The sequence below is a fragment of the Hypanus sabinus genome, assembly GCF_030144855.1.
Source record: "Hypanus sabinus isolate sHypSab1 chromosome X2 unlocalized genomic scaffold, sHypSab1.hap1 SUPER_X2_unloc_1, whole genome shotgun sequence".
In the NCBI taxonomy this organism is placed as follows: Eukaryota; Metazoa; Chordata; class Chondrichthyes; order Myliobatiformes; family Dasyatidae; genus Hypanus; species Hypanus sabinus.
The window spans coordinates 1,690,577-1,716,199 of NW_026778979.1; the positions used below are offsets into that span (position 1 = coordinate 1,690,577).

General features: G+C 42.9%; 1 protein-coding gene across 1 annotated transcript; it reads right to left on the reverse strand.

Annotated features, from left to right (window-relative positions):
* Window positions 1-2,444: 2,444 nt before the first annotated feature.
* On the reverse strand, window positions 2,445-24,387 carry LOC132385682 (zinc-binding protein A33-like). The gene is made up of 6 exons (XM_059957886.1): window positions 23,895-24,387; window positions 23,153-23,248; window positions 22,509-22,742; window positions 20,694-20,716; window positions 20,488-20,606; window positions 2,445-3,240 (listed from the first exon to the last, which is right to left on the reverse strand). The coding sequence occupies exons 1-6, from the start codon at window positions 24,303-24,305 to the stop codon at window positions 2,666-2,668; spliced, it is 1,458 nt and encodes a 485-aa protein (XP_059813869.1). The 5' UTR covers window positions 24,306-24,387; the 3' UTR covers window positions 2,445-2,665.
* Between the last annotated feature and the right edge of the window lie 1,236 nt (window positions 24,388-25,623).

A 25,623-nucleotide genomic window follows, 5' to 3' on the forward strand; every position in this document is an offset into this window, starting at 1 on the left:
AACCTTAGAACACTACAGCACAGAAAACAGGCCATTTAGCGCTTCTAGTCTGTGCGGAAACTTTATTCCGCTCGTCCCATTGACCTGCACCCAGTCCGTAACCCTCCAGACCTCACCCATCCATGTATCTATCCATTTTATTCTTAAAACTCCCAGATCCCTTTGCTTCTCCGCACTCCTCAGTGCCCTACCATTTACTGTCTATGTCCTACCTTGGTTTGTCCTTCCAAAATGTATCACCTCACGCTTGTCTGCATTAAATTCCATCTGTCATTTCCTGGTCCATTTTTCTAGTTGGTCCAGATCCCTCGGCAAGCATTGAAAGCCTCCTCGCTGTCCACAACGCCTCCAATCTTGGAGTCATCAGCACAATTGCTGATCCAATTGACCACATCTATATCATTGATATAGACAACAAACAACAATAGTCCCAGCACAGATCCCTGAGGCACACCACTAGTCACAGGCCTCCGGACTGAGAAGCAATCATCCACTACCACTCTCTGTCTTCTCCCACACAGCCAATTTCGAATTCAGTTAACAACCTCTCCATGGATACCTAGTGTCTGAACCTTGTGAACTAACCTCACATGTGGGACCTTGTCAAAGGCCTTACTAAAGTTCATGTAGACAACATCCACAGCCTTTCCTTCTTCTACTTTCTTGGTAACCTGTTCGAAAAATTCTATAAGATTTGTTAAACACGATCTACCACGCAGAAAGCCATAGTGACTATCCTTAATCAGCCGTTGGCTATCCAAATACTTGTATATCCGATCTCTCAGGAGATCTTCCAATAATTTATCTACTACTGATGTCAGGCTCACTGGCCTGTAGTTAACTGGTTTACTATTGGAACCTTTTTTAAACAACAGAATAACATGAGCTACCCCCCAATCCGGCACTGCACCTGTAACTGAGGACATTTTAAATATTTCTGCCAGGGCCCCTGCAAATTCTACACTAGTCTCGCTTAAGGTCCGAGGAAATATAAAGTCAGGCCCGGGGGATTTATCTACCTTTATGTGCTGTAAGGCAGCAAACACCTCCTCCTCTTTAATCTACAAATGTTCCATGACACCACTGCTTGTTTCCCTTCCTTCCATATACACTATGCCAGTTTCCTGAGTAAATACTGATGCAAAGAAACTGTTTAAGATCTCCGCCACCTCATAAGGCCCCACACATAGACGACCACTCGGATCTTCTAGGGGACCGATTTTGTCCCTTACTATCCTTTTACGCTTAATATACTTGTAGAAACCCCTCGGGTTTACCTTCACATTATCTGCCAAAGCCACCTCATGTCTTCTTTTTTTCCTTCCTGATTTCCTTCTTTAGTATTTTCTTACGTTTTCTACACTCTTCAAGTAATTCATTTGTTCTTTGTTGCCTATACCTGCTATACACCTCTCTCTTTTTCTTAACCAGATCACCAATATCCCTTGCAAACCAAGGTTCCTGTTAACTTTGCCTTTAACCCTGGCAGGAACATGCAAACTGCACTCTCAAAATTTCACCTTTGAAGGCCTTCCACTTACTGAACACATCCTCGCCAGAAAAAAAAAATATCGCAATCCACCCTCCCTAGATCCTTTTTCATTTCAGAAAATTGGTCCTTCTACAATTTAGAACCTCAACTCGAGGACCAGACCTATCCTGATCCGTAATTAACTTGAAACTAATGTCATTATGGTCACTGGACCCAAAATGTTCGCCTGCACATACTTCTGTCACCTGACCTGTCTGGTTTCCTAATAGGCGATCAAGTATTGCATCCTCTCTCGTAGGTACCTCTATATATTGATTTAGAAAACTTTCCTGAAAACATTTCACAAACTCCAAGCCATCTAGCCTTTTGACAGTTTGGGAGTCGCAGTCAATATGAGGAAAGTTAAAATCCCCTACTATTACAACTTCCTGTTTCTTACATTGGACTAATATCTTTATACAGATTTGCTCCTCCAATTCTCTCTGACTATTGGGCGGTCTATAATACACCCCTATTAGTGTGGTCACACCTTTCCCGTTCCTCAGCTCCACCCATATGGCCTCTGTAGACAACCCTCCGGTCTGTCCTGTCTACGCACAGCTGTGATATTTTCCCTGACTAGTAATGCCACTCCTCCCCCTTTCATCCTTTCAACGTAATATGACATTTGTTAATGAAGATGGACAATTCTTCTTCGATATGTGCCAATCAGTGTTTAATTCAATTTAAAATTGTTCACTGTTATATTTAACAAAGGAGAGACTATACAAAATATTCTACAGTTTTTAAAGCTCTGAAAATCAATTTACAACCTAATGTACAAATCTTTGATTTCTGTCTGTACATGCAGTCCTCGCATGACCTTTATCCTCCTCCACCTCACTATCCGCTCTAACACTCGGGTTCCCCTCCCTCTGCAAATCTTTTTTACCCCCCCCCCCACCCCAGCAGCACTAGCAAATCTACCTGCAAGGATGTTAGTCCCCCTGCAGTTAAGGGGCAAACCGTCCCGTCGGAACAGGTCCCACCTTCCCGGGAACAAAGCCCAATTGTCCAGAAACATGAAGCCCTCCCTCCTGCACCATCTCCTTAGCCACGTATTTAGCTGCACTCTCCGCACATTTATATTTACAGGGACTTTACTCCTGACGCCGGTCCCGGGACCCGACCCGTTTACAGACCCGGAGCGGAACCGGAGCAGATTCTCAGCCATTGATTTACATCCCAGCTCGCGAAGAGAGGATAAAGTTTCCCCGTGAATTGATTCCCTGTGAAGGTGTGGAGATGGGACTTGGTCTCCGCGTTGTAAAATGAAACTGTCCCGGACTCGTAACTGAAATAAACTCCCACCCTCCCGGGGATGGGACCGGCAGCGAGACGGGACTCGGGGGAGGGGAGACCACGGTCCACGTCACAATCCCGATGTAACACGTCATAATCCCGATGTAACACGTCTCCATCCCGCCCGATGACCCAGAATCCGGTCTCCGGACTCAGTCTGACCCGTCCCTTCCTCTCCACAGACTCTGCGGCGACTCCCAGCCACCAGAACCGAATCCCCGTCACCTCCACCTCCCAGGAATGTCTCCCCGATGTGAATCCCTTCGATCCCAGCACACAAGGCCGGTATGTGAATCTCTTCCCGGTGTCAGGGAGATTCCTCCAGGTCCAGGTCCGTCTCACACTCTTCCGATCCTCAGACACCTCGAGCAGCGGATTCGCCGTTTCCACATCCAGGGTGACAGAGACTGGGCGGGGAGAAGTAGAGAATTAGAGAGTCCCCGGGGATTGAAGGGAGATTCGGGCAGCGCGGCCCCGGGGAATCGGGGGGAGACTCGGACTGCGCGGCCCCGGGGATCGGGGGAGGTGATAATGGGAACCAGTAGGGGGGGGGGGGGTGCTGAATGGCAGATTGAACCAGGAGAGGGAGGGGTCTGAAAGCCCCTGGGTGAACTGAATCTGGAGGGGGCAAAGATGGCAGAAGAGGATGACTTCGTCCCCTTTCCCACAACCCCATCCCCCGCAGACCCTCATTAGGACAGGGGATGAATTTGCAGGAAACCTTAAGCAACACAGGTCCTGACGAAGGGTTTTAGTCTGAACCGTCGACTGTTTACTCTTTTCCATAGAAACTTCCAGGCCTGCTGTTACGCCAACATTTTTTTTTAATTGAATTTTCAAATAGGTTAAAGAAAGGAAAAAAAAACCCTTTCCCCTCACCCCAACTTCCCGATAGAAAAAAAAGAAGAAAAAAATAAGGAAATAAAGAAAGAATGCCTGGATATCGGAAGATCCCCACATGCTCCATGGAGTTCATAATAGCTTTAATATATATATATTTCTTTCTTTCCCAAGATAACCAATAATTTTATCTTCGGAGCACCTATATATTTAATCCTACTTTTTGTAAATAAGGGCGCCAAATTTCAGAAATATTTCATATTTATCTCTTAAATTATAAGTATTTTTTTCAAGTGGAATGCAGCTAAAAATTTCATTCTTCCTACGATCTATACTTAAGTATGAATCCGATTTCCAAGTAACTGCGATAGCCTTTTTGGCTACTGCCAATGAAATTTTTATGAATTCTTTCTGATATTTATTGAATTTGGATTTTGATTTTATCCCTTCAATATCGCTTAGTAAAAACAATATTGGATTGTGTGGAAGTTGTATTTGAATAATTTGTTCCAGTAAAACTCTTAAATTTGCCCCAAAAGGTTGAATTTTAGAACAAGACCAAGTAGAGTGTAAAAAATTACCAATTTCTTGATTACATCGAAAACATTGATCAGGTAAATTTGAGTTTAATCTATTTATTTTTTGTGGTGTAATATATATTTGATGTAAAAAGTTATATTGTACTAATCTTAGTCGAACATTTATTGTATTTGTCATACTGTCAAGACATAATCTGGACCAACTTGTTTCATCAATTTTAATATTCAAATCAGTTTCCCATTTTTGTCTTGACTTATGAATTCCTTGTTTAATTGCCTGTTTTTGAATCAAATTATACATACCAGAAATACTTTTTAAAGTTTTCCTTTATGAAATAAAGATACTATTTCATTAGGTTTCAGCAATTACATTGTTTGACCCAGTTTATCTCTTAAATAAGTCCTTAATTGGAAATAACAGAAAAGAGTGTTATTTGATATTTTATATTTATTCTTTAATTGGTCAAATGACATTAATATACCTCCTTCAAAACAGTCTCCTATATATCTAATCCCTTTGTGAAACCAGTTATATAAAAGTTGATTATCCATTGTAAAAGGGATACGTTTATTTTGAATTAAAGGTCTCTTTCCTAATTAATATTTCTTTATCTCATCATCAACATTTATCTTATTCCATACATCAATCAAATGTTTTAATATAGGAGATTCTTTCTTTTCCAGTATCCATTTAGATTCCCATTTATATATAAAATCTTCTGGTATATTTTCTCCTATTATGTCTAATTCTATTCTAATCCATGCTGGCTTATCTTTATCAAGAAAAGATGCAGTAAATCTAAGTTGATTTGCTTTGTAATAATTCTTAAAATTTGGTAATTGTAACCCTCCTAGGTCAAACTTCCATGTCAATATTTCCACTGATGTTCTTGACATCTTACCTTTCCAAAGGAATTTCCTCACACATTTATTTAACTCTTGAAAAAGTTTCTGTGATGATTGTATTGGTAATGTTTGAAATAAATATTGTAATCTAGGGAATATATTCCTTTTTTGATTTTTTTTCAATAATGGCAAATAATTAAATTTATATAAGTTCATTATATCATTATCAACTATTTTACCTAAATATTTATACCATTTATTGGCCATCTAAATAGAGTTATTAATCAACATTGACTATAATCTCCTTTATTAAGTGGTAGAATTTCACTTTTATCCCAATTTATTGTGTACCCTGATATTTTCCCATATTCTGCCAATCTAGAAGATAATTTACGCAACGAATGTAATGGGTTAGTTAGATAAATCAGAACATCAACAGCAAATAAGCTAATCTTATATTCCTCCAGATTAATTCTGAAACCCATAATATCTGAGTCAGTTCTAATTAATTCATCTAATGGTTCTATCGCCAACGCAAGTAAAGCAGGCGATAATGGACAACCTTGTCTACTTGACCGTGTTAACTGAAATTATGTTGAAATTTGGCCATTTGTCACCACTTTAGCTTTGGGGTTAGTATTTAAGGTTTTAATCCAATTTTATAAAATATACTCCTAATCCATATTTTTCCAATACCTTAGATAAAAAATCCCATTCCAATCTATCAAATGCTTTTTCTGCATCCAAAGCAACTAAGAACTGCTTAGTTCTTCCCTCTTTTGTGCCAAATGAATTATGCTAAGTAACCGAGTTACATTATCTGCCGATTGTCTATTTTTAATAAATACTGTTTGGTCCATGTGTATTAATTTTGGTAAGTATTTAGATAATCTGTTAGATAAAATCTTTGCTATTATTTTATAATCCGTATACAAAAAAGAAATAGGTCTATGTAATGTTGGTTTTAAAAGATCTGTGTCTTTTTTTGGCAATACAATTAAAGTAGCTGTCGAAAAAGGTTCTGGAAGTTTATGCGTTCTTTCTGCTTGGTGTGTTAGCTCCATAAAAGGAGGAATTAATAAATATTTATTTTTGTAAACCAGGCGAAAAACCATCTTCTCCTGGAGATTTATTACTCTGAAGTGATCCTAAAGCTTCTTCGACCTCCTTTAATGTAAAAGGCACATCTGATCCCTTCTATTCTTCCAAATTCAATTTTGGGAGAGTTATTTGTGAAAAAAACCTTTCTATCTCAACAATATCATTTTGTGATTTTGATTGATATAATTCAGAATAAAAAAAAATAAGTTTATAAAGGTTTATAAATAATTTTATTTACAGTTGTTCCAATTGCATTTATCGTTTTGGAAGCCTGGTCTGTTTTTAACTGCCAAGCAAGTATCTTGTGTGATCTTTCACCAAGTTCATAATATCTCTGTTTAGTTCTCATAATTGCTTTTTTTTCCTGTGCGGTATGTCTGAAGTGTACTATATTGTAGTTTCTTATTTACACGTTATCTTTATTTTTCTTTTGTCATATATCTTTGAGATTCTTTTTCTAATTTTGTAATCTCTTTTTCCAATTGATCTATTTCTACCATATATTCCTTCTTAATTTTAGAAGTATAACTTATTATCTGGCCTCTCAAATATGCCTTCATCGCTTCCCATAATATAAATTTATCATCAACTGAATTTGAGTTTGTATCTAAAAAAACTTGAAACTGTTTTTTCATAAAATCACAAAAATCTTGAAGTTTTAATAATATTGAATTAAATCTCCATCTTTAAATCGATTCCTCCTTATCCATCATTATCATTGTCATTATCAAGGGGGAATGATCTGACAATATTCTTGCTTTATATTCCATATTTTTCACTCTGTCTTGAATATTCTCTGATCGTAAGAAAAAAATCTATCCTTGAATAAGTGTTATGTCTATTTGAATAAAATGAATAATCTCTTTCTCTTGGGTTAATTCTTCTCCATTTATCAATCAAATTTAAATCTTTCATCAATGACAAAATTAATTTTGCTACTTTTGGTTTTGTAGCAACTTTTGTTGACCTATCTAAAACTGGGTCTAGACAAAAGTTAAATTCTCCACCTATTAATATTTTATCGTGTGCGTCAGCCAAATTCAAAAAAAAATCCTCCTGTATAAATTTTACATCGTTTTCATTTGGTGCATAAATTTTCATAAGTCCATAGTTCTGAAAAGCTTTGACAATGTATAATTACATATCTTCCCGCAGAATCAATTAATACATCTTGTATTTTAATTTGTAAAATTTTGTTGACCAAAATTGCAACCCATCTCGCTTTTGAATTAAGTCAATCTGCTATAACATTTCCGACCCAATCTCTTTTTAATTTCCGATGTTCTATCTCTGTTAAATGTGTTTCTTGTATAAAAGCTATATCTATTTTCATTTTCTTAATGTATGTTAAAATTCTTTTTCTTTTCACCGGTCCATTAAGCCCATTAACATTAAAACTTAAAACAATCTGTAAATTAGTCATTATTTTTAACGTGGTTACTCCAGTCTATAATAATACACTATATTTCAACTCTCATAGTATCTTGGGGAATTATTTTAACATTCTATTCGCGATTAATTTTTCTCAAATTTTTTACGTATCTCCCCCTGTATCATATAATTAAAAGTATATTTAAATATTCTTCCGTCCTTAATGTTCATCAACTCACTTCAGTGTTCCTGTCTTCATCTTTAATCTGTTTCACTTATAAATATTTACTGTGTCCAGTGAATATTTGGGAGTTCTTGTGCAAACTCCTCTGCATCCCGATGATCAGTAAAAAAATCTTCTTTTTCCGTCATCCAAAAAAAATATCAGTGCTGCAGGGTGGCGCAATATAAATTTATAACCATTTCCCATAAAACATTTTTCGCTGGCTTAAATTTCTTCTTTCTCTTCGAAAGGTCATAAATTATATCAGGATAGAGAAGAACTGCTTTCACTTCTATCATGAATGGCTCATTTTTCTTGATATCTTAAGTATTTTATCAAGATTCGTCGTGGGTTTTGGTCTTACAGCTCTGTGGACGGTTTCGATTTCAATCAACTGGGTTCCTTCTTCCATTTCCAAATTTTCCGGGATCCATTTTTCAAAAAAATTTGTTGGATCCTCTCCCTCTATCCCTTCTTTAAGACACGCAATTTTAATTTTATTTCGTCCACTAAAATTTTCAAGCACGTCTATTTTTTCCAACAGTCGTTTTCTTTCTGATGTATTATCTTCCATTTTCTTCACTCTCTCAATAGTGTCTCCCGTTGTTTCTTCCAGGTTTGTAACTTTCTTGAGCATTTTCTCCTGTTTTCTCACCATCTTCATATTTTTAATATATTCTTGTATTATTTTTATTTTTTTTAATTCATGCATTATTTGCATCAAAGAAGGAACTCTTATGTGTCCAGAATATCTTCCACCTCCAATCTCTTCCTGTTGTTATTCTTCTACCTCCTCATCTTCATCTGGATGTTCCAGAGAATCCGAATCCACCCCGTATTCATTGTCACTTCCGCTTCCAATGCTAGCTGGGATTGTAGTTCATTATGCTCATGTTTGCGCATGCACTTTCCTGCGCGCACGCGCAGTTCCTGTTGTTCCATCTTGGAGACGATTGATGCTGCGGGCGATTTCTGTTCTGTTTCGCCGGATTGAGATGCACTTGAGTCCGAGGCTTCTTCATGGTGGCCGGCTCAATTTGCACTATCTTCAAAGCAATAGTTTTCTTCCTTGTCTGTTTAGGAGGCATCTCTAATGAAAATCCTGAGTAGTTTGGACGTAGTTTTTAGGAAATATTTACAAACTTTTCTTCACTTAAGCATTAATTTATTAGGTTTTTTTTTACGGGACATCTGGATATCCGCGTCTCGATCCCACGTCATCACGTGACATCCCCGCCAAACAATTTGTGTGTTTTACTCCGCTTTCAATATACTCAATTATTTGGCCTCCACAGCTGCCTGTGGCAGATTCACTATCCTGTGGATAAAGGAATTCCTCCTCATCTCTGTCCTAAATGGACATCCCTATAGTCGGAGGCTGTGCTTACCGTTCTCGACCCACCCACATCCTCCCAACATCAACTCTCTCCAGACAGGTGTCAGAGAGATCTGGCGAGACCCTTCATCAGGACCTGTGTAGCTTGGATTACCAGCATCTGCAGATTTTCTCCTGTTTGATTTTTAAGGCAGAAGTTAATAACTAAACTTCTTGATTAGTCAGAGTCTCAAAAGTTACGGGGAGGAAGCGAGAGAATAGGGGTGAGAGGGATAATAAATCAGCCATTCTTCTAAACTCCGGTGAGTACAGGCCCAGAATCATCAAACACTCCTCATATGTTAACTGTTTCATTCCTGGAATCATTCTTGTGAATCTTCCGGACCCCTTCCAATGCCAGTACATGTTTTCCGATAGAAGGGACCCAAAACTGCTCACAATAATCCAAATGTGGTCTGACCAATGCCTTATAAAACCTCAGAATTACATCCTTGCTCTTGTACTCTAATCCTCTCGAAATGAAAGCAAACATTGAGTTTGCCAATCTTACCACTGACACAAATTGCAAGTTAACCTTCAGGGAATCCTGCACAAGGACACCCAAATCCCTTTGCACCTCTGATTTTTGAATTTCGCCCTGTTTACAGAATTGTCTATGTCTTTATTCCTTTGACCAAAGTCGTACCTGCCTAAGATTGTACCTGCCAAACTCTACCTGTGATGCAAGTTCCTTATTACGTATACTGGTGCATTCAAATAAGACCATAACACAAAGCAACAGAAGCCGGCCATTCAGTCCTTCGAATCTGTTCCGCCATTTTATCATGAGCTGATCTATTCTCCCATTTAGTCCCACTCCCCCAGCTTCTCACCATGACCTTTGATGCCCTGGCTACTCACATACCTATCAATCTCTCTTAAATACATCCAATGACTTGGATTCCACTGCCGCAAGAAATTCACAGATTCACCACCCTAAAAAATAAAAAAAATATCTTCGCATCTCCCTTCTGAATGGGCTCCCTTCAATCCTTAAGTCATGCTCTCTCGTACTAGTCTCCCCCACCATGGGAAACAACTTTGCCACATCCACTCTGTCCATGCCTTTTAACATTCGAAATGTTTCTGTGAGGTTCCCCCTCATTCTAAACTCCACAGAGTACAGTCCAAGAGCGGTCAAATGTTCCTCACATGTTAACCCTCTCATTCCCGGAATCATTCTAGTGAATCTTCTCTGAACCCTCTCCAATGTCAGAACATCCTTTCTTAAATAAGGATCCCAAAACTGCACACAGTATTCCAAGTGAGGTCTTTCCAGTTCCTTATAGAGCCTCAACATCACATCCCTGCTCTTGTTCCTCTAGAAATGAATGCCAACATTGCATTCCCCTTCTTCACCACCGACTCAACCTGGAGGTTAACCTTAAGGGTATCCTGCACGAGCACTCCCAAGTCCCATTGCATCTCAGAACTTTGAAATCTCTCTCCATTTAAATAATAGTCTGCCCGTTTATTTCCTCCACCAACGTGCATGATCATACACTTTTCGACATTGTATTTCATTTGCCACTTCTTTGCCGATTCTCCCAAACTATCCAAGTCTCTCTGCAGACTCTCTGTTTCTGCAGCACTACCGGCCCTCCACCGATCTTTGTATCATCAGCAAACTTAGCCTCAAAGCCATCTATTCCATAATCCAAATCGTTGATATACAACGTAAAACACCACTGGTAACTGGCAAACAACCAGAATGGAATCCCTGACCAATCAGCCAACGCTCTATACACTTATGTAAATTTCCTGTAATTCCATGGGCTCTTATCTTGTTTAGCGGCCTCTTGTGCGGCACTTTGTCAAAAGCCTTCTGGAAATCCAAATGCACAACATCCACTGCATCTCCCTTGTCTAGCCTACTTGTAATCTCCTCAGAAAATTTCAACGGGTTTCTCTGGCAGGATTTTCCTTTAAGGAAACCATTGCTGAGTTTGGCCTATCACGTCATAGGCCTACAGATACTCGGTAACCTCATCCTTGAAAATTGACTCCAACAACTTCCCAACCACCGATGTCGAGCTAACAGGTCTATAATTTACTTTTTGCTTCCTTGCCCCTTTCTTAAATTCCAAAGTGGCATTTACAATCTTCCACTCCTCCGAAACCATGCCAGTGTCTATTGATTGTTGAATGATCATTGCTAATGCCTCCGCGATCTCCACAGCTACTTCCTTCAAAATACAAGGGTGCATTCCATCTGGTTCTGGAGATTTATCTACCCTGAGACTATTCAGCTTCCTGAGTACTTTCTCTGTCGTAATTGTGACTGCGCACACTTCTCTTCCCTGACACCCTTGAGTGTCCGGTATACTGCTGATATCTTCCTCAGTGAGGACTGATGCAAATACTCGTTCAGTTCCCCAGCCATCTCCTTATCTCCCATTACAATTTCTCCAGCATCATTTTCTATCAGTCCTATATCCACTCTGACCTGTTTTTTTTTACTCTTTATATACTTGAAAAAGCTTTTAGTATCTTCTTTGATATTATTTGCTAGCTTCCTTTCATAGTTCATGTTTTCCCTCTTAATCGCCTTCTTAGTTTCCTTTTGTAAGCTTTTAAAAACTTCCCAATCGTCTGACTTCCCACTAATTTTTGCTTCCTTGAATGCTCTCTCCTTTACTTTTATTTTGGCTTTGACTTCTCTTGTCAGCCAAGGTCGCATCCTTTTTCATTTCGAAAATTTCTTCTTTTTTGGAATATATCTGTCTTGCACATTCCTCACATCATGCATAAACTCCAGCCACTGCTGCTCTGCCGTCCTCTCGCTAGTGTCCCATTCTAGTCAAATTTGGCCAATTCCTCTCTCATGCCACTGTAATTTCCTTTACTCCACTGCAATACCGACACATCGGATTTCGGCTTCCCTTTCTCAAGTTTCACAGTGAACTCCATCATGTTACGATCACTGTCTCCTAACGGTTCCTTCACCTCCATCTCTCTAATCACCTCTGGGTCATTGCACAATATCCAATCCGGTAGCTCTGATCCCCTGGTGGGCTCAACAACAAGCTGTTCTGAAAAACCATCTCGTAGACATTCTACAAATTCTCTCTCTTGAGATCCAGTGTCGATCTGATTTTCCCAATCCACTCACATGTTAAACTCCCCCACAATTATCATAACACTGCCCTTCTGGCAAGCCTTTTCTATTTCCTGGTGTAATTTGTAGTCCACCTCACTGTAGCTGTTTGGAGGCCTGTAGATAACTGCCATCAGGTTCCTTTTACCCCTGCGATTTCTTAGCTCAACCCAATAAAGATTCTTCCGATCCTATGTCACCTCTTTCTAATGATGTAATATCATTTCTTACCAATATAGCCACGCCACCCCCTCTGCCTACCTGCCTATCCTTCCGATACACCGTGTATCCTTGGACGTTCAGCTTTCAGAAACATGCATCCTTTAGCCACGTCTCAGTGATGGCCACAAAATTATACCTGCCAATCTGTAGCTGTACGACAAGATCACCCACCTTCTTCCTTATGCTGTGTGTATTTAAGTATAACACCTTAAGTCCAGTATTTGGTACTTTTTGTTCTGATTGCCCTGCAACTCATCTCAGTGGCTGCAAATTTGCCCCATCACCTGCCTGTCCTTCCTGACATCTTTACTGCTCACTATCTTAGATTTATTTTTCCCCTCCTCCGCTCTATCATTCCGGTATACCATCCCCCGCCAAATTACTTTAAACCCTCCCGAACAGCTCTATTAAACATTCCCGCGAAGATGTTGATCCCCGTCGGGCTCAGGTGTAACCCGTCCTTTTTGAACAGTTAATACTTCCCCCTAAAGAGATTCCAATGATCCAAGAATGTGAAGCCCAGTCTCTCAGCCACGCATTCATCTGCCTGATCCTACTATTCTTGCCCTCGCTAGCACATGGCACAGGTAGCAATCCTGAGATTACTACCCTGGAGGTCCTGCTTCTCAGCTTCATCCCTAACTCCCGGAAATCTCTCTTCAGGACCTCCTCCCTTTTCCTCTCTATGTCATTGGTACCAACATGTACCAAGACAGCTGGCTGCTCGCCCTCTCCCTTCCGAATATTCTGGACCCGATGCGAGACATCCCGTACCCTGGCACCTGGGAGGCAGCACACCATGCGGGTATCTCTATCAGGCTCACAGAATCTCCTGTCGGTTCCCCTGACTATGGAATCCCCTATGACTGCCGCATTATTCATCTCCCTCCTTCCCTCCTGCACAACAGCGCCGGGCTCAGTGCCAGAGACCCGGTCACTGTGGCCGTCCCCTGTCAGGTCATCCCCCTCAACAGCATCCGAAACGATATACTTGTTGCTGAGGGGGGCAGCCACAGGGGTGCTCTCCACTATCCGGGCATTTCCCTTCACTCTCCTGCCAGTCATCCAGTTTTCTGACCCCTGTAGCGTAGGGATGACTACCTCCCTGTAGCTCCTGTCTACCACCTCTTCATTTTCTCTAATAAGCAGTAGGTCATCAAGCTGCAGCTCCAGATCTCTAACACGGTCTCCGAGGAGCTGAATCTCGGTTCACCTGGTGCAGATGTGGCTATCAGGGAGGCTGGAGGTCTCCCAGGATTCCCGCATCTGACACCCTGAACAAAGCGCTAACCCTGCAGATATACTACCTAATTCTACAGGAATGAAAGAAAGAAAGATAGGTCTACTCACCCACTTACTTCGCCAAACACACAAACATTTTAAACCGTTAGCTAATGTGCCCTGCTATTCCCCCGTCCGACGGGCCGATTTGCCAAGGGGAGAAAAAGAGTCGGTGCCTCGCTCTCGCCTCTTCCCGTTACCGCCTAAGCCCGTTGAGCCAAAGCCCTACACTCTGCTGCCACCCACTCCGCTGCCCGCTGTATAGGGTGGTCATCTTTTTAAACTCTCCTCGCTGTCCTGCGCAGTCTTATCGTGCTTGTACGTGAAGTTACTTTTTTTAAAAACTGCCTTCCTTCAGAAGTTAGCTCCCACGCCGCCTTTCTTGTCCCAAAAAAACACCTTCGGTCGTGTATTCATCAGCCTATTCCACACTGTCCACATGAACTTAAGCAAGGACTTTGATGTCGATGATAGACCACACTTGGAGTATTGTCTGCATTTTCGGTTCCCGAATATGGGGAGGATGTCATTACACTGGACAGGAGGCTTCAGGAGGATGTTACCAGGACTGGGGGTGTGTTGACTTTATGGCAGTTATTTAGTTTATAATATTTTCGCTTAGTAATTCATTTGTCAGTATTTTCTAGTTAGAATTAGAATCGTTTAAAGTATATTCATTGCCTGTAAAATATATCGGCATGCGATGACGTCACATCCGGTTTCGTCGCGTCTTGTGGGAAAATACCGGTTTGGGATGAACGCAAGGGCGGGGCCTCGCATGAGGCAGACCCGAGCAAGAATTAGTATGTAAGCATTAGAAATCACAGTGAGTTCAACGCTGTAAGTTAATAATTGAATTAAAATGTTAACGCCGATCCCGTTAGAAGTAACGACGGCCGATAAGGTTTATGTTTTCGTTAGTTAAAGAGTTGCGGATAGTTTGTGTTGAACTGTATTTAAAGCGGTCCATGGCGAAGGTGGATTCTGACTGTATGCTGCACTTTAATGCAATGTAGTTGTAGTTTACTTTTACAAGTATTTACAATGTAAATGTACTATCAAGAAGGGAACAAATACTGTATCAATCTTGTGTTGTTTTGTCAACAGTTTTCACCATACGTTAATGTGAAGAGTGAACAGTAAGTGGTTAATCTTACTGCGACCGTGTTTCATTGCCTACGGTTTATCTCGGCGTTTCATTCGGCGTTTCATTACACCCGAGCGAGAACGCTACAGGGGGCTTGGGTTAAAAGCAGAGTGTGGGTTAGCTTGGGCTATTCAGCTGTTGTGCAGGATTTTCAGGGATGACTCCTTATTGAGGTAAATAATTCTGAGGACCTTAAATAACGTTTATTTTTCCAAGAAAAGGGAGTACAGAACCAGAGGGCTCAGATTGAAGGTGAGACGGGAAATTTTTCTGAGTGGTCTATCGGGTAATATTCTCAAAGTGAGGGAGGTTGGTGAATGGAATTTGCCCTCAGACGCTATTCAAACAGGTAAAAATAAAATATATTAAAATAAATTTGGGCAGGGACACAGATGGGAAATGGTTAGAGGGATGGGGGGGGGGAACACACACAAACGGGCCATGCTCAAGAAGACATCTTAGTCTTGCAGATTGATGAAGTGGGCCGTGAGTTCAACATCCGTCAAACCCTCCCAGATCATCCTCCTGAGGAATCTCACCCCGGAGTCTGTCTGTGAAGTGTTGATGTGACGTCTCGTCAGATGGCAGCTCAGTGACACAGAACAGACAGACTGGGTAAGGACGGCAGGTTTCAATCCTAAATGGGAATTTGTGCCTGTTTCTGTGGCCGTGTGTCACACTCTGATAGTATATCGTGTGTGTGTGTGTGTGTGTGTGTATTGATTGCGGTAAATATCCGTGTGGTGTGTATACACATCGAAGGAGAGTGTGCACATTGAAGAATTTGTATGTTACAGTGTCTCATCACATGTCTGGTGTGTGTTGACAATGTGTCACACGTGATTGAGTTGTTTAAATGAATAAATGACTTTCTCTGAAGAGACAGGTTTCCAGTTTGCTGAGGGAAATAACAACGAACATTGCTGAGGCTCTGACTACAATCTGCCAGTCCTTCCTGTGTATGTGTGTGAGGGAGCTTTGCCAGGCCGGTTATGCTGTGTGTGCTTCTCCCGAGCCCGAGATGAAATCTTGACCCATGTCAATGCTTGTTGGTGTGTCCGAGCTCATTCTCACAATGCTTCAATGTAGTGGTCTGATCACCATGAGACATAGGAGCAGAATTAGGCCATTTGCCCATCGAGTCTGCTCCGCCATTCAATCATGGCTGATCCTTTTTTTCCCTCCTCAGCCCCACTCCCTGGTCTTCTCCACGTAACCTTTGATGCTGTGTCCAATCTAGAACCTATCAAGCTCTGCCTTAAATACACACAAGTTCCACAAATTCACCAGCCGCTGGCTCAAATTTGTTCACATGTGTTTTAAATAGATGCCCCTCCATCTCAAGGCTATGCCCTGTTGCCCTGATCACCACCGCCATGGGAAACATCCTTTCCACATCTACTCTGTCTAGGCCTTTCAACATTCGAAAGGTTTCAATGAGATCCCCCCTCATCTTTCTAAATTCCAGCGAGTACAGAGACAGAGCTATCAAACGTTCCTCGTATGATAACCCTTTCATTCCTGGAATCATCCTTATGAAATGAACCTTCTGCAATGCCAGCACATCTTTCCTTTGACGAGGAGCCCAAAATTGTTCACAATACTAAAGGTGAGGCTTCACCAGTGCTTTATAAAGCCTCAGCATCACATCACTGCTATTGAATTGAAGCCAACGTTGGTTTTGCCTTCCTCTCCACTGACTCTATCTGCAAATTAACCTTTCGTGTGTTCTGCAGAACGACTGCTAAGTCCATTTACATCTCAGTTTTTTGGGTTTTCTCCACATCTGAAAAAAAGTCTGCACATTATTTTGACGACCACAATGCATGACCATGAATTTTCCAACATTATATATCACTTGCCACTTTCCTTCCCATTCTCCTCATTCAAGTCCTTGTCCAGCCTAACAGTTTCCTCAACACTACCAGCTCCACCAATCTTCGTATCATCTGCAAACATGGAAACAAAGCCATCTACTCTAGTACAAGGGGGTATGAATTCAGGATTGAAGGACGTCCTTTTAGAACTGAGATGTGGATAAATTACTTTAGTCAGTGTGTGGAAAATCTGTGGAATTGGTTGCCACAAGTGGCTCTTAAGGCCAAGTCATATTTAAGGCAGAGATAGATAGGTTCTTGATTAGCCAGGGCATCAAAGGGTACGGGGTGAAAGCAGGGGAGTGGGGTTTACTGAAGAACTGGATCTGCCCATGACTGAATGGTGGAGCAGAATCGATGGGCTGAATGGCCTACTTCTGCTCATATATCTTATGATCTATTCAATCAGCTAAATCTTGATATACAGCATAAAATGGTGGCCTAACACTGACGCCTGTGGAACACGAGTCAATAGGCAGCCAACCAGAAGAGGATCCCTTTCTCTTTCCTACCAATCAGCCAATGTTCTAACCATGTCTGTAACTTTTCTGTAATACCATGTCCTCTTAACCTGGGTACCAGCTTCATGTGTGGCACCTTGTCAAAGGCCTTCCGAGATTCCAAATATACAACATCCACTGCATCCCCTTTATCTATCCTGCTTCTAATCTCCTCAAAGAATCCCAACAGGTTTGTTAGGCAGGATATTCCCTAACGAAGCCATGATGACTTGTCCTATCTTGTCCAGTGTCATCAAGTATTCCGTAACCTCGTACTTAACAACTGACTCCAATTTCTTCCCAACCACAGAGGTGAGGCTAACTGGTTTCCTTTCTGCTGCCTTCCTCCTTACTTAAAGAGTTAAGTGACATTTGCCATTTTTCAGTTCTCTGGCACCATGCCAGGGTCCAGTGATTTTTGAAAGATCATTTGAAATGCCTCCATAATTTCTACTGCGACCACTTTCAGAACACTAGGGTGCAGTTCATCTGGTCCGGGTGACTTATGTACCTTTCGGTCTTTCAGCTTTTTGAGCACCTTCTCCCTTGTAACAGTAACTGCACTCACTTCTCTTCCCTCGCATCCTTCAACACCGGGCACAGTGCTCGTATCATCCACAGTGAAGACTGGTGCAAAATTTTTGGTTTCTCCGCCATCTCTTTATCCTGTGTTATTATATATCCAGCCTCATTTTCTAGCGGTCCTATATCTACTCTCATCTCTGTTTTATTTTTTTACAGTACTTGAAAAACAATTTGATATTGTTTGCTAACTTGTTTTACAAAGACAGGTGTGTAAAAAGGGCCTGAAGGATCATTGGATACCAGAGTCACCCCAACCACAACCTGTACCAGTTGCTACCATCCGGGATACAGTTCCACAGCATAAAAGCCAGAAGCAACAGTCTCCGGGACAGCTTCTTCAACCAGGCCATCAGATTGCTTAACTCATGTTGAGACAACAGAATTTCTATGTTATATTAATCAGCCTGTTGTACATATTATTCATCATAAATTACTATAAATTGCAAATTTCAGTTAGATGGAGATATAACGTAAAGATTTTTACTCCTCATGTATATGAAGGATTTAAGTAATAAAGTCAATTCAATTCAAATCAATTTCTTGTTTATTTTTCCCCTCCCAAACATTCTTTTAGTTCCTCATGTAGATATTTAAAAGCTTCTCAATCCTCTATCTTCCTACTAATTTTTGCTTAATTGTATTCCCTATCTTTTGCCTTTACATTAACTTGTCTTCCCTTGTCAGCCACGGTTTTACTATTTTGCCATTTGAGTATTTATTTATTTTTGGAATACATCTATCCTTCACCTTTCTCATTTTTACAGAAACTGACACCATTTCTGCTCTGCTCTCATCCCTGCCAGCATCTCCTTCCAATTAGCTTTAGCCAACTCCTCTCTCAGACCACTGTAATTTCTTTTACTCCTCTGAAATACTACAATGTCAGACTTCACTTTCTCCTTCTCAGATTTCAAGTTGAACTCGGTCATGTTGTGAGCTCTGCTTCCTAAGGTTTCTTTTAACTACTCCCCTCTGGTTCAATACATAACACCCAATCCAGTAGAGCTGTTCCCCGAGTAGGCTCAACGACAAACTGCTCTAGAAAGCCATCACATTGCATTCAACAAACTCACTCCCTTGAGATCCTTTATCAAACTGATTTTCCCAATTGCCCTGCATGTTGAAATCTCCCATGATTATCGTAACATTATCCTTTTCATCAGCCTTTTCTATTTCCAGTTGTAATCTGTGACTGCTGTCAGGGTCATTTTTACTTTTGCAGTTCTTTACCTCAACCCACAAGGATTCAACATCTTCTAATCCTATGTCACATCTAGCTGCTGATTTACCAGCAGAGCCACACCACCCCATCGGCCTTCCTTCCTTCCTCCGATACATTGTGTAACCGTGAACATTCAGCTCCCAACTACAACCATCCTTCAGCCACGATTCTGTGATGGCCACAACATCATACCTGACAATCGGTAATAGTGCAACAAGATCATCCACCTTGTTTCTCATACTCCATGCATTGAGATATAACGCTTTGTGTTCTGTATCTGAGACTCTTTTTAATTCTGCATCCCTAATGCACTGATACTCACCCTGCTGGCTGCAACTTTCTCTTCGCATCTGTCCGCCCTATCTGACAGTCTGACTGTATGCTATCTTTGCATTTTAACCATCAGTCCTATCCCTTCACTCCACTTCCAACCCCCTCCACCCCACCAAATTAGTTCAGACACTACCCAACAGCTCAATAAAACCTCTCTGTGTGAATATTATTCTCCTTCGGTCGAGGTGCGACCCATCCCTTTTGAGCAGGTCATTCCTCCACCAGAACAGATCCCGATGATCCAAGAACCTGAATCCCTGTCCCCAGCACCATCTTCTCAGCCATGTTTATCTGTCAAATTATCCTGTTTCTACCCTCACCAGCACGTGGCACAGGCAGCAATCCAGAAATTACTACCCTGGGGGTACTGCTTCTGAGCTTTCAACCAAGCTCTCCAAATTCTATTTTAAGGACCTAATTGCTTTTACTTCCAATGTCATTGTCACAAATTTACCAAGATATCTGGCTCTTTTCCCTCCCTCGCTAAAATGCTGCAGATACGATTCGAGGCATCCCTGACCCTGGCACCCAGGAGGCAACATACCATTCGGGTGTCCCGTTCACATCAATAGATTCTCCTGTCTGTTCCCCTGGCGATTCAGTCCCCGATCACGACCACTCCCCTCTTCTGCCTCTAACAACAGTGAGAGTTGCTGATCCGGAAGCGGGAAGACCTGTGTCAGTCAGAGTCTGCACTCACAGGGCACATGAAGGACTTGTGTATTTTCCTGGCAATCCCTGTCACCACACTGATACCTGTTTTTATTCCCTACAATATTATCGTCAGTATTAAATTCCTAGTTCCTCTGATAGATCCTAACTCATGTCCTGCTGTGTTAGTGCATTTGCCTGGGATTGGAACACAGTGGTTCATTTGACAGTCCCGTGTATTGGTTGCATTGCGACCCTGTGCTGGTGTGTCCAGGGGTCTGACATCTCCAGCTGACCATGTGACAGTGATGCCTCTCATTTGGTGGGGTTGACGTGGAATAAACTTCAGTTCCCCTTCAGCCCACTATTAGAGACAATCTTTGCCTCAAATTGGAACTAAATTGAGCTTCATAAACAAGGAGAAATGAATTTTGTAAGTTTTACCTCGATTACTAGGATCAAGCGTTTCTCTCAGCACTGTGTTCAACAAATAGAGGTAATCGAATTTTTCAACCGGTAGGTTCTCATCTGTCACTGCCAATTCCTGGACATCGTCGTTAATCCTGTAAATATTAAACTGCTGGTTATAAATTGCTATTCTGAACTATTTTACAAATCCATTCAGGGTTTCAGTAAAGAGCCTGTCCTACCTCCTGTTCCGACGAGCTTCCTCCTGAAATAAATAAAACACAAATCTGATTAGACTTGGACTTACTGTCCACATCTTGAATTTCATCCATATCATTACAAGGTGTTGAAAATTCCCACTCCCACAGTCACTCAGACACACGGACAATACAGAACCATGGGGTAAAATACAGGGAAAGGTTCTGAATGTCAGACCATTCCTGAGAGGATGAAACTTACAGGGAAGACAGGACTGGCTGTGCATTATCAAATGGATATGACGTCAGGCTGATAGGATGGAGGAATTTAAGATCAGTGATCTAGGTGATTGTGTGCGGGTGGAGGAAGTACCTCTATTTATGGGGAGACTTGTGGGGAGATGTAATTCCAGATGGATTTTAATAAATTCTACAAGAAATTTAGTGAAGAGGATGTGGAACTCAGTGCCACAGGAGTGGATGAAATGGAACAGCAGAGATTGAATGTAATGGGGAGGCTGGGTAAACACGTGAGGGGCCAGAGCTTTCGGGCACTGTTGCTGGTTGTGGTGAGCAGGTGGCAGGAGGATTGTGAAGCAGCGAAACTGATAGAAGATGGAACTAATAGCCTGTTTATGATAGAGAATGGGATAGAATACCATGCAAAATATATCCAGAAAATAAAGAGACAGTGAAAGTTTCCGTAATCTGATGGAAACCGGATATGGATGATAAGTCTTTGTTCTCACTGATTGACAGAGAGACCCTCACACCAACCGCACCAGACACACTCACAGCCTGTGACTGGAACTGGGTGTTAATGGGAGTTTTAGAGGATATTTAATGCGGTAATTAAGGAAACAGTCAGCAGCTCTGTGTTATGATCGGAGTAGATAATTTCAGAGAAATTTGCATTCAGTCCTGGGATGTACAGAAGTTGTGGAAGTCCAGTTATGGGACAATAGATAATAGGTGCAGGAGTAGGCCATTCGGCCCTTATAGCCAGCACCATCATTCACCGTGATCATGGCTGCTCATACACAATCAGTACCCCGTTCCTGCCCTCTCCCCAATTCCCTTGACCCCGCTATCTATAAGAGCTCTATCTAACTCTCTCTTGAAAGTATCCAGAGACTTGGCCTCCACTGCCTTCTGAGGCAGAGCATTCCACATAGGCACCACTTTCTGGGTGAATTTTTTTTTTCCGCATCACTGTTCTAAATGGCCTACCCCTTGTTCTTAAACTGTGGCCTCTAGTTCTGGACTCACTCTTCAGTGGGAACATGCTTCCTGCCTCAAGCGTGTCCAATTCCTTCATAATTTTATTATTATGGGACAACAACAACCCTGAATAGTTGCATCAATTGTCTGGTGAGAAACAGTTTACTGCCATTTGTAAATGCTGTGTGTAGGAGCAACACGTCTGTTTTCTGTCTGCATTGTATTCTGTGTTACGTGTTTATTATGGTAACTCGTCACGTGAGTGGGGACATGGTAAAAGCAAAGGGGAAAAGTTACGCATCTGTATTTTGTTCTGGGCAGTTTTGAGTTGGGGACGGGCGGATGTCATTCTGTTCTTGGCCGCTGTGTTGCAGCTTACTTTACAATGAATTACCCTGAAGTTTCATCGCTTCAAGATTGTATTGAGCTAATGAAGGACTGAAAGCGTATCTTGGACAATTTGAAATGTAATTATTGGAGTGATGGGAGGGCGCATCATGCAGGTAAAACAGCTTGTGTGAGGACACCAGCAGCGGCAATTGATTTGTTAGAATTCGCCGCTGTGCTGTGTTTATTTCAAATATACCACTGTTCATTTAGTGCCCTTTGACAGAAGCAAATTGAAATAGAATCCCTCACCTTGAGAAATATCACATTGTCTTTTGGATCCATCTGCTCCTTTAACTTAGTGATTTCCTCCTGAATAATCCTTTTATTCTCTTGAAGAGCTAGAAGATTTTTCTGCATTGTATTGAGAATCCTCTTCTCCTCTTCCCTGAGATCCCTGAGTAAGCTCTGCTCTTTCTCAGTGATAATCTGGCGCAGTTCAGCAAACTGGGATCTGACGTGAGACTGAAGGCTGTATGACTGTTCCTGTCGAATGAAAGGTGAAGATTAATATACTGCATTGCTGTGCTCTGTTTCCTTTTGTCTTTCAGTTCGGTCTATTGGAGTTCATGCTACTTCTGAAAGCATTCCCGTCAACACCATTCACTCACATTTTCCTGAAACCTACACTCACTTATTGACCCATAAACTCCCAACTGATTCATGCACACCCTCCCCACCTTCACAGGGTTAACAGTAATTAGCCATTCATCCGGCATGTCCTTGGGATGTGTCGGAATCTCTCGTGGTCACAGGGGGAGCATGCAAACTCCACACAGACAGCAGCAGAGGTCAGGATCTAACCCAAGTCACTGCAGCTGCGATACTCGGTTATTCTGCATTAAAGGGAGCAAAGCTCGACAGTAATATCAGAAATTCCGCTCAGGAATCCTCACCCGAACTCCGGAAATCTTCTCTTTCTGTTGCTGCTCCTTTTCCTGGAAGTCTGATTTCTTTTTTGTGAGAGAGTCTAAGGAAGATTTTAGCTGATCCTGGAAGTCAGAGAATGAAGGAAATAGAAATAAAGATGCATCAAAAGAAACAGGTGATCAAACCCGATTATCACACAAAATGCCGGAGGAACTCAGTGAGTCAGGCAGCTTCTATTCAGGGGAAATAAACAGTCGGTGCTTCGGGATGAAACCCTTCATTAGGACTGGGAAGGAATGGGACAGGAGCCAGAATAAAAATATTAGGGATGAGAACCAGCTGACAGGGGAGACAACGTGAAGGGGGACGTGGGGGAGGGTGATGAAGTGAGAAGATGAGAGGGGACAGGTGGAAGAGGTAATGGGCTGGAGAAGAAGGAATCTAATACGAGAGGACAATCGACCATGGAAAAAAACGGGAGGAACTGGGCTGTTTGCGGCCCTGAATGGTGACGAGGGGGGAGGTTAGGAGTCAGGTGTAGCACTTGTCCTGCTTGCAGGTGGCGGTGCCAGGAGGGAGATCAGTGTGGAGGAGCGAGTGGATCAGGGCGATACAGTACGTAATGGGCGATCCTTACAGAGCGCGGAGAGTTGTGGGGAGGGGTGGGTCTGGGCTGTTAGAGGGAGAGATGTGAGGAGGGGTGGGTCTGGGCTGTTGGAGGGAGAGTTGTGGGGAGGGGTTTTGTGTTAAATTAACGTTAGTTTTTACCTTATAGTTTTTAACGGCTTCTTCAATCAGCACAAATCGATGCTCTCGGTGTTCCTGCGCAGCTGCACAGATCACACAGATCAGTGTTTTGTCCGTTTCACAAAACAGCTTCAGTTCTTCCTCATGCTCCTCGCACTGAAGTTTACTTTCCTTCCCTTTCGGATTCAGGTTTAGATTTCGAAATTTTTCAGCCAGATTTGCTAAGGCCCGATTCACCCTGAGGGTGCGATCAGCAAACCGCGCTCTACATTCCGGGCAGGAGTTTCTCTGCTCCCTTTCCCAATACTGTGTGATACAAGAGCGGCAGAAGTTGTGTCCGCACTCCAGTATAACCGGATGGGTGAAGAAATCCAGGCAGATGGGACAAATTACCTCCTCGCTCAAACTCTCGGCCAGTCCTTTCGAAGCCATGTTAACTCCCGGCACTTCCTGATTCAGAATGCTTTCACTTTCGGGGAGCTGCTGATCCCCTGCAGTACCGCGATTGTCCACTACGCGCGCTGCAGACTCGGGGAATGAACATTCTGCTGCTGGTGACAATTGGTGACCCCGACGGTCCAAACGATTTTTTTGACCAGAAATGACCTCTGTTCAGAGGTGGCGTTGAAACCGCCTGGTATCTGGACACAACGACCTCACCTATGGTTCCAGCAAGCAGAAGCCCAATTCCACGTTCGGCAGATCACCTCAGAGGACATCCGTTACTATTACGTGGTGAGCTCCCTCGACCAGGACACAGCGGCCCAGGTCGCGGAGTTCGTACAGTCGCCCCCGACAGACGGCAAGTACACGGAATTCAAAGCCCTGCTCCTAAGGACTTTCGGACTCTCACCGCGCGAGCGGGCTGCCCGTTTACTGCACCTGGATGGCTTGGAAGACAGACCTACATCGGCTTTAAAGAATGAGATGTTGTCTCTGGCCGACGAACACACACCCTGCCTCATGTTGGAGCAGGCATTCCTGGAGCAGCTGCCCGAGGACATACGCCTGCTGCTGTCCGACGCGGATTTCAGTGACCCCCGGCGGTGGCAGCCTGGGCGGACTTGCTGTGGAACGTCAAGAAGGTGAGTGGGGCGTCCGTCGCACAGATCACCCGGCCACGCTCCCAGCAGCAAACCAGTCCAGGCCCGGCCGCAGAGCCCGCTAACACCAGGGGCAGGGGTGGGGAGCCCAACGAACAATGGTGCTTCTACCACCAGCGGTGGGGCGCAGAAGCCCGCCGTTATCGCCCGTCCTGCAAGTTCCCGGGAAACGCCAGGGCCAGCCGCCGCTGATGGTTACGCCGGCTGTCCATCGGGATAGCCTCCTGTATGTGTGGGACAAGCGTTCAGGACGCCACTTTTTGGTCGACACCGGTGCCGAGATCAGCGTCTTACCTCCGACGAGTTACGACACCCGTAGCAGGGCACTGGGTCCCCCCCTGAGGGCCGTGAACGGCAGCACAGTAAGGACCTATGGCATCCGTCAGGTGCAGCTACAGTTCGGCTCCAGCCAGTTCACGTGGGACTTCACACTGGCCACCATAGCCCAACCGCTTCTGGGTGCGGATTTTTTGCCAGCTCACAGCCTACTGGTCGACCTGCCCAGGAAGAGACTGGTCCACGCCGAGACCTTTCAGACGTTCTCCCTGGGTGCAGCCCAGTTGCCAGCCCCTCCCCTCGGCTCCATCACGCTGTCCGACAACGACTTCACCAGGGTCCTGGCGGAGTTCCCATCGGTTCTGGCACCG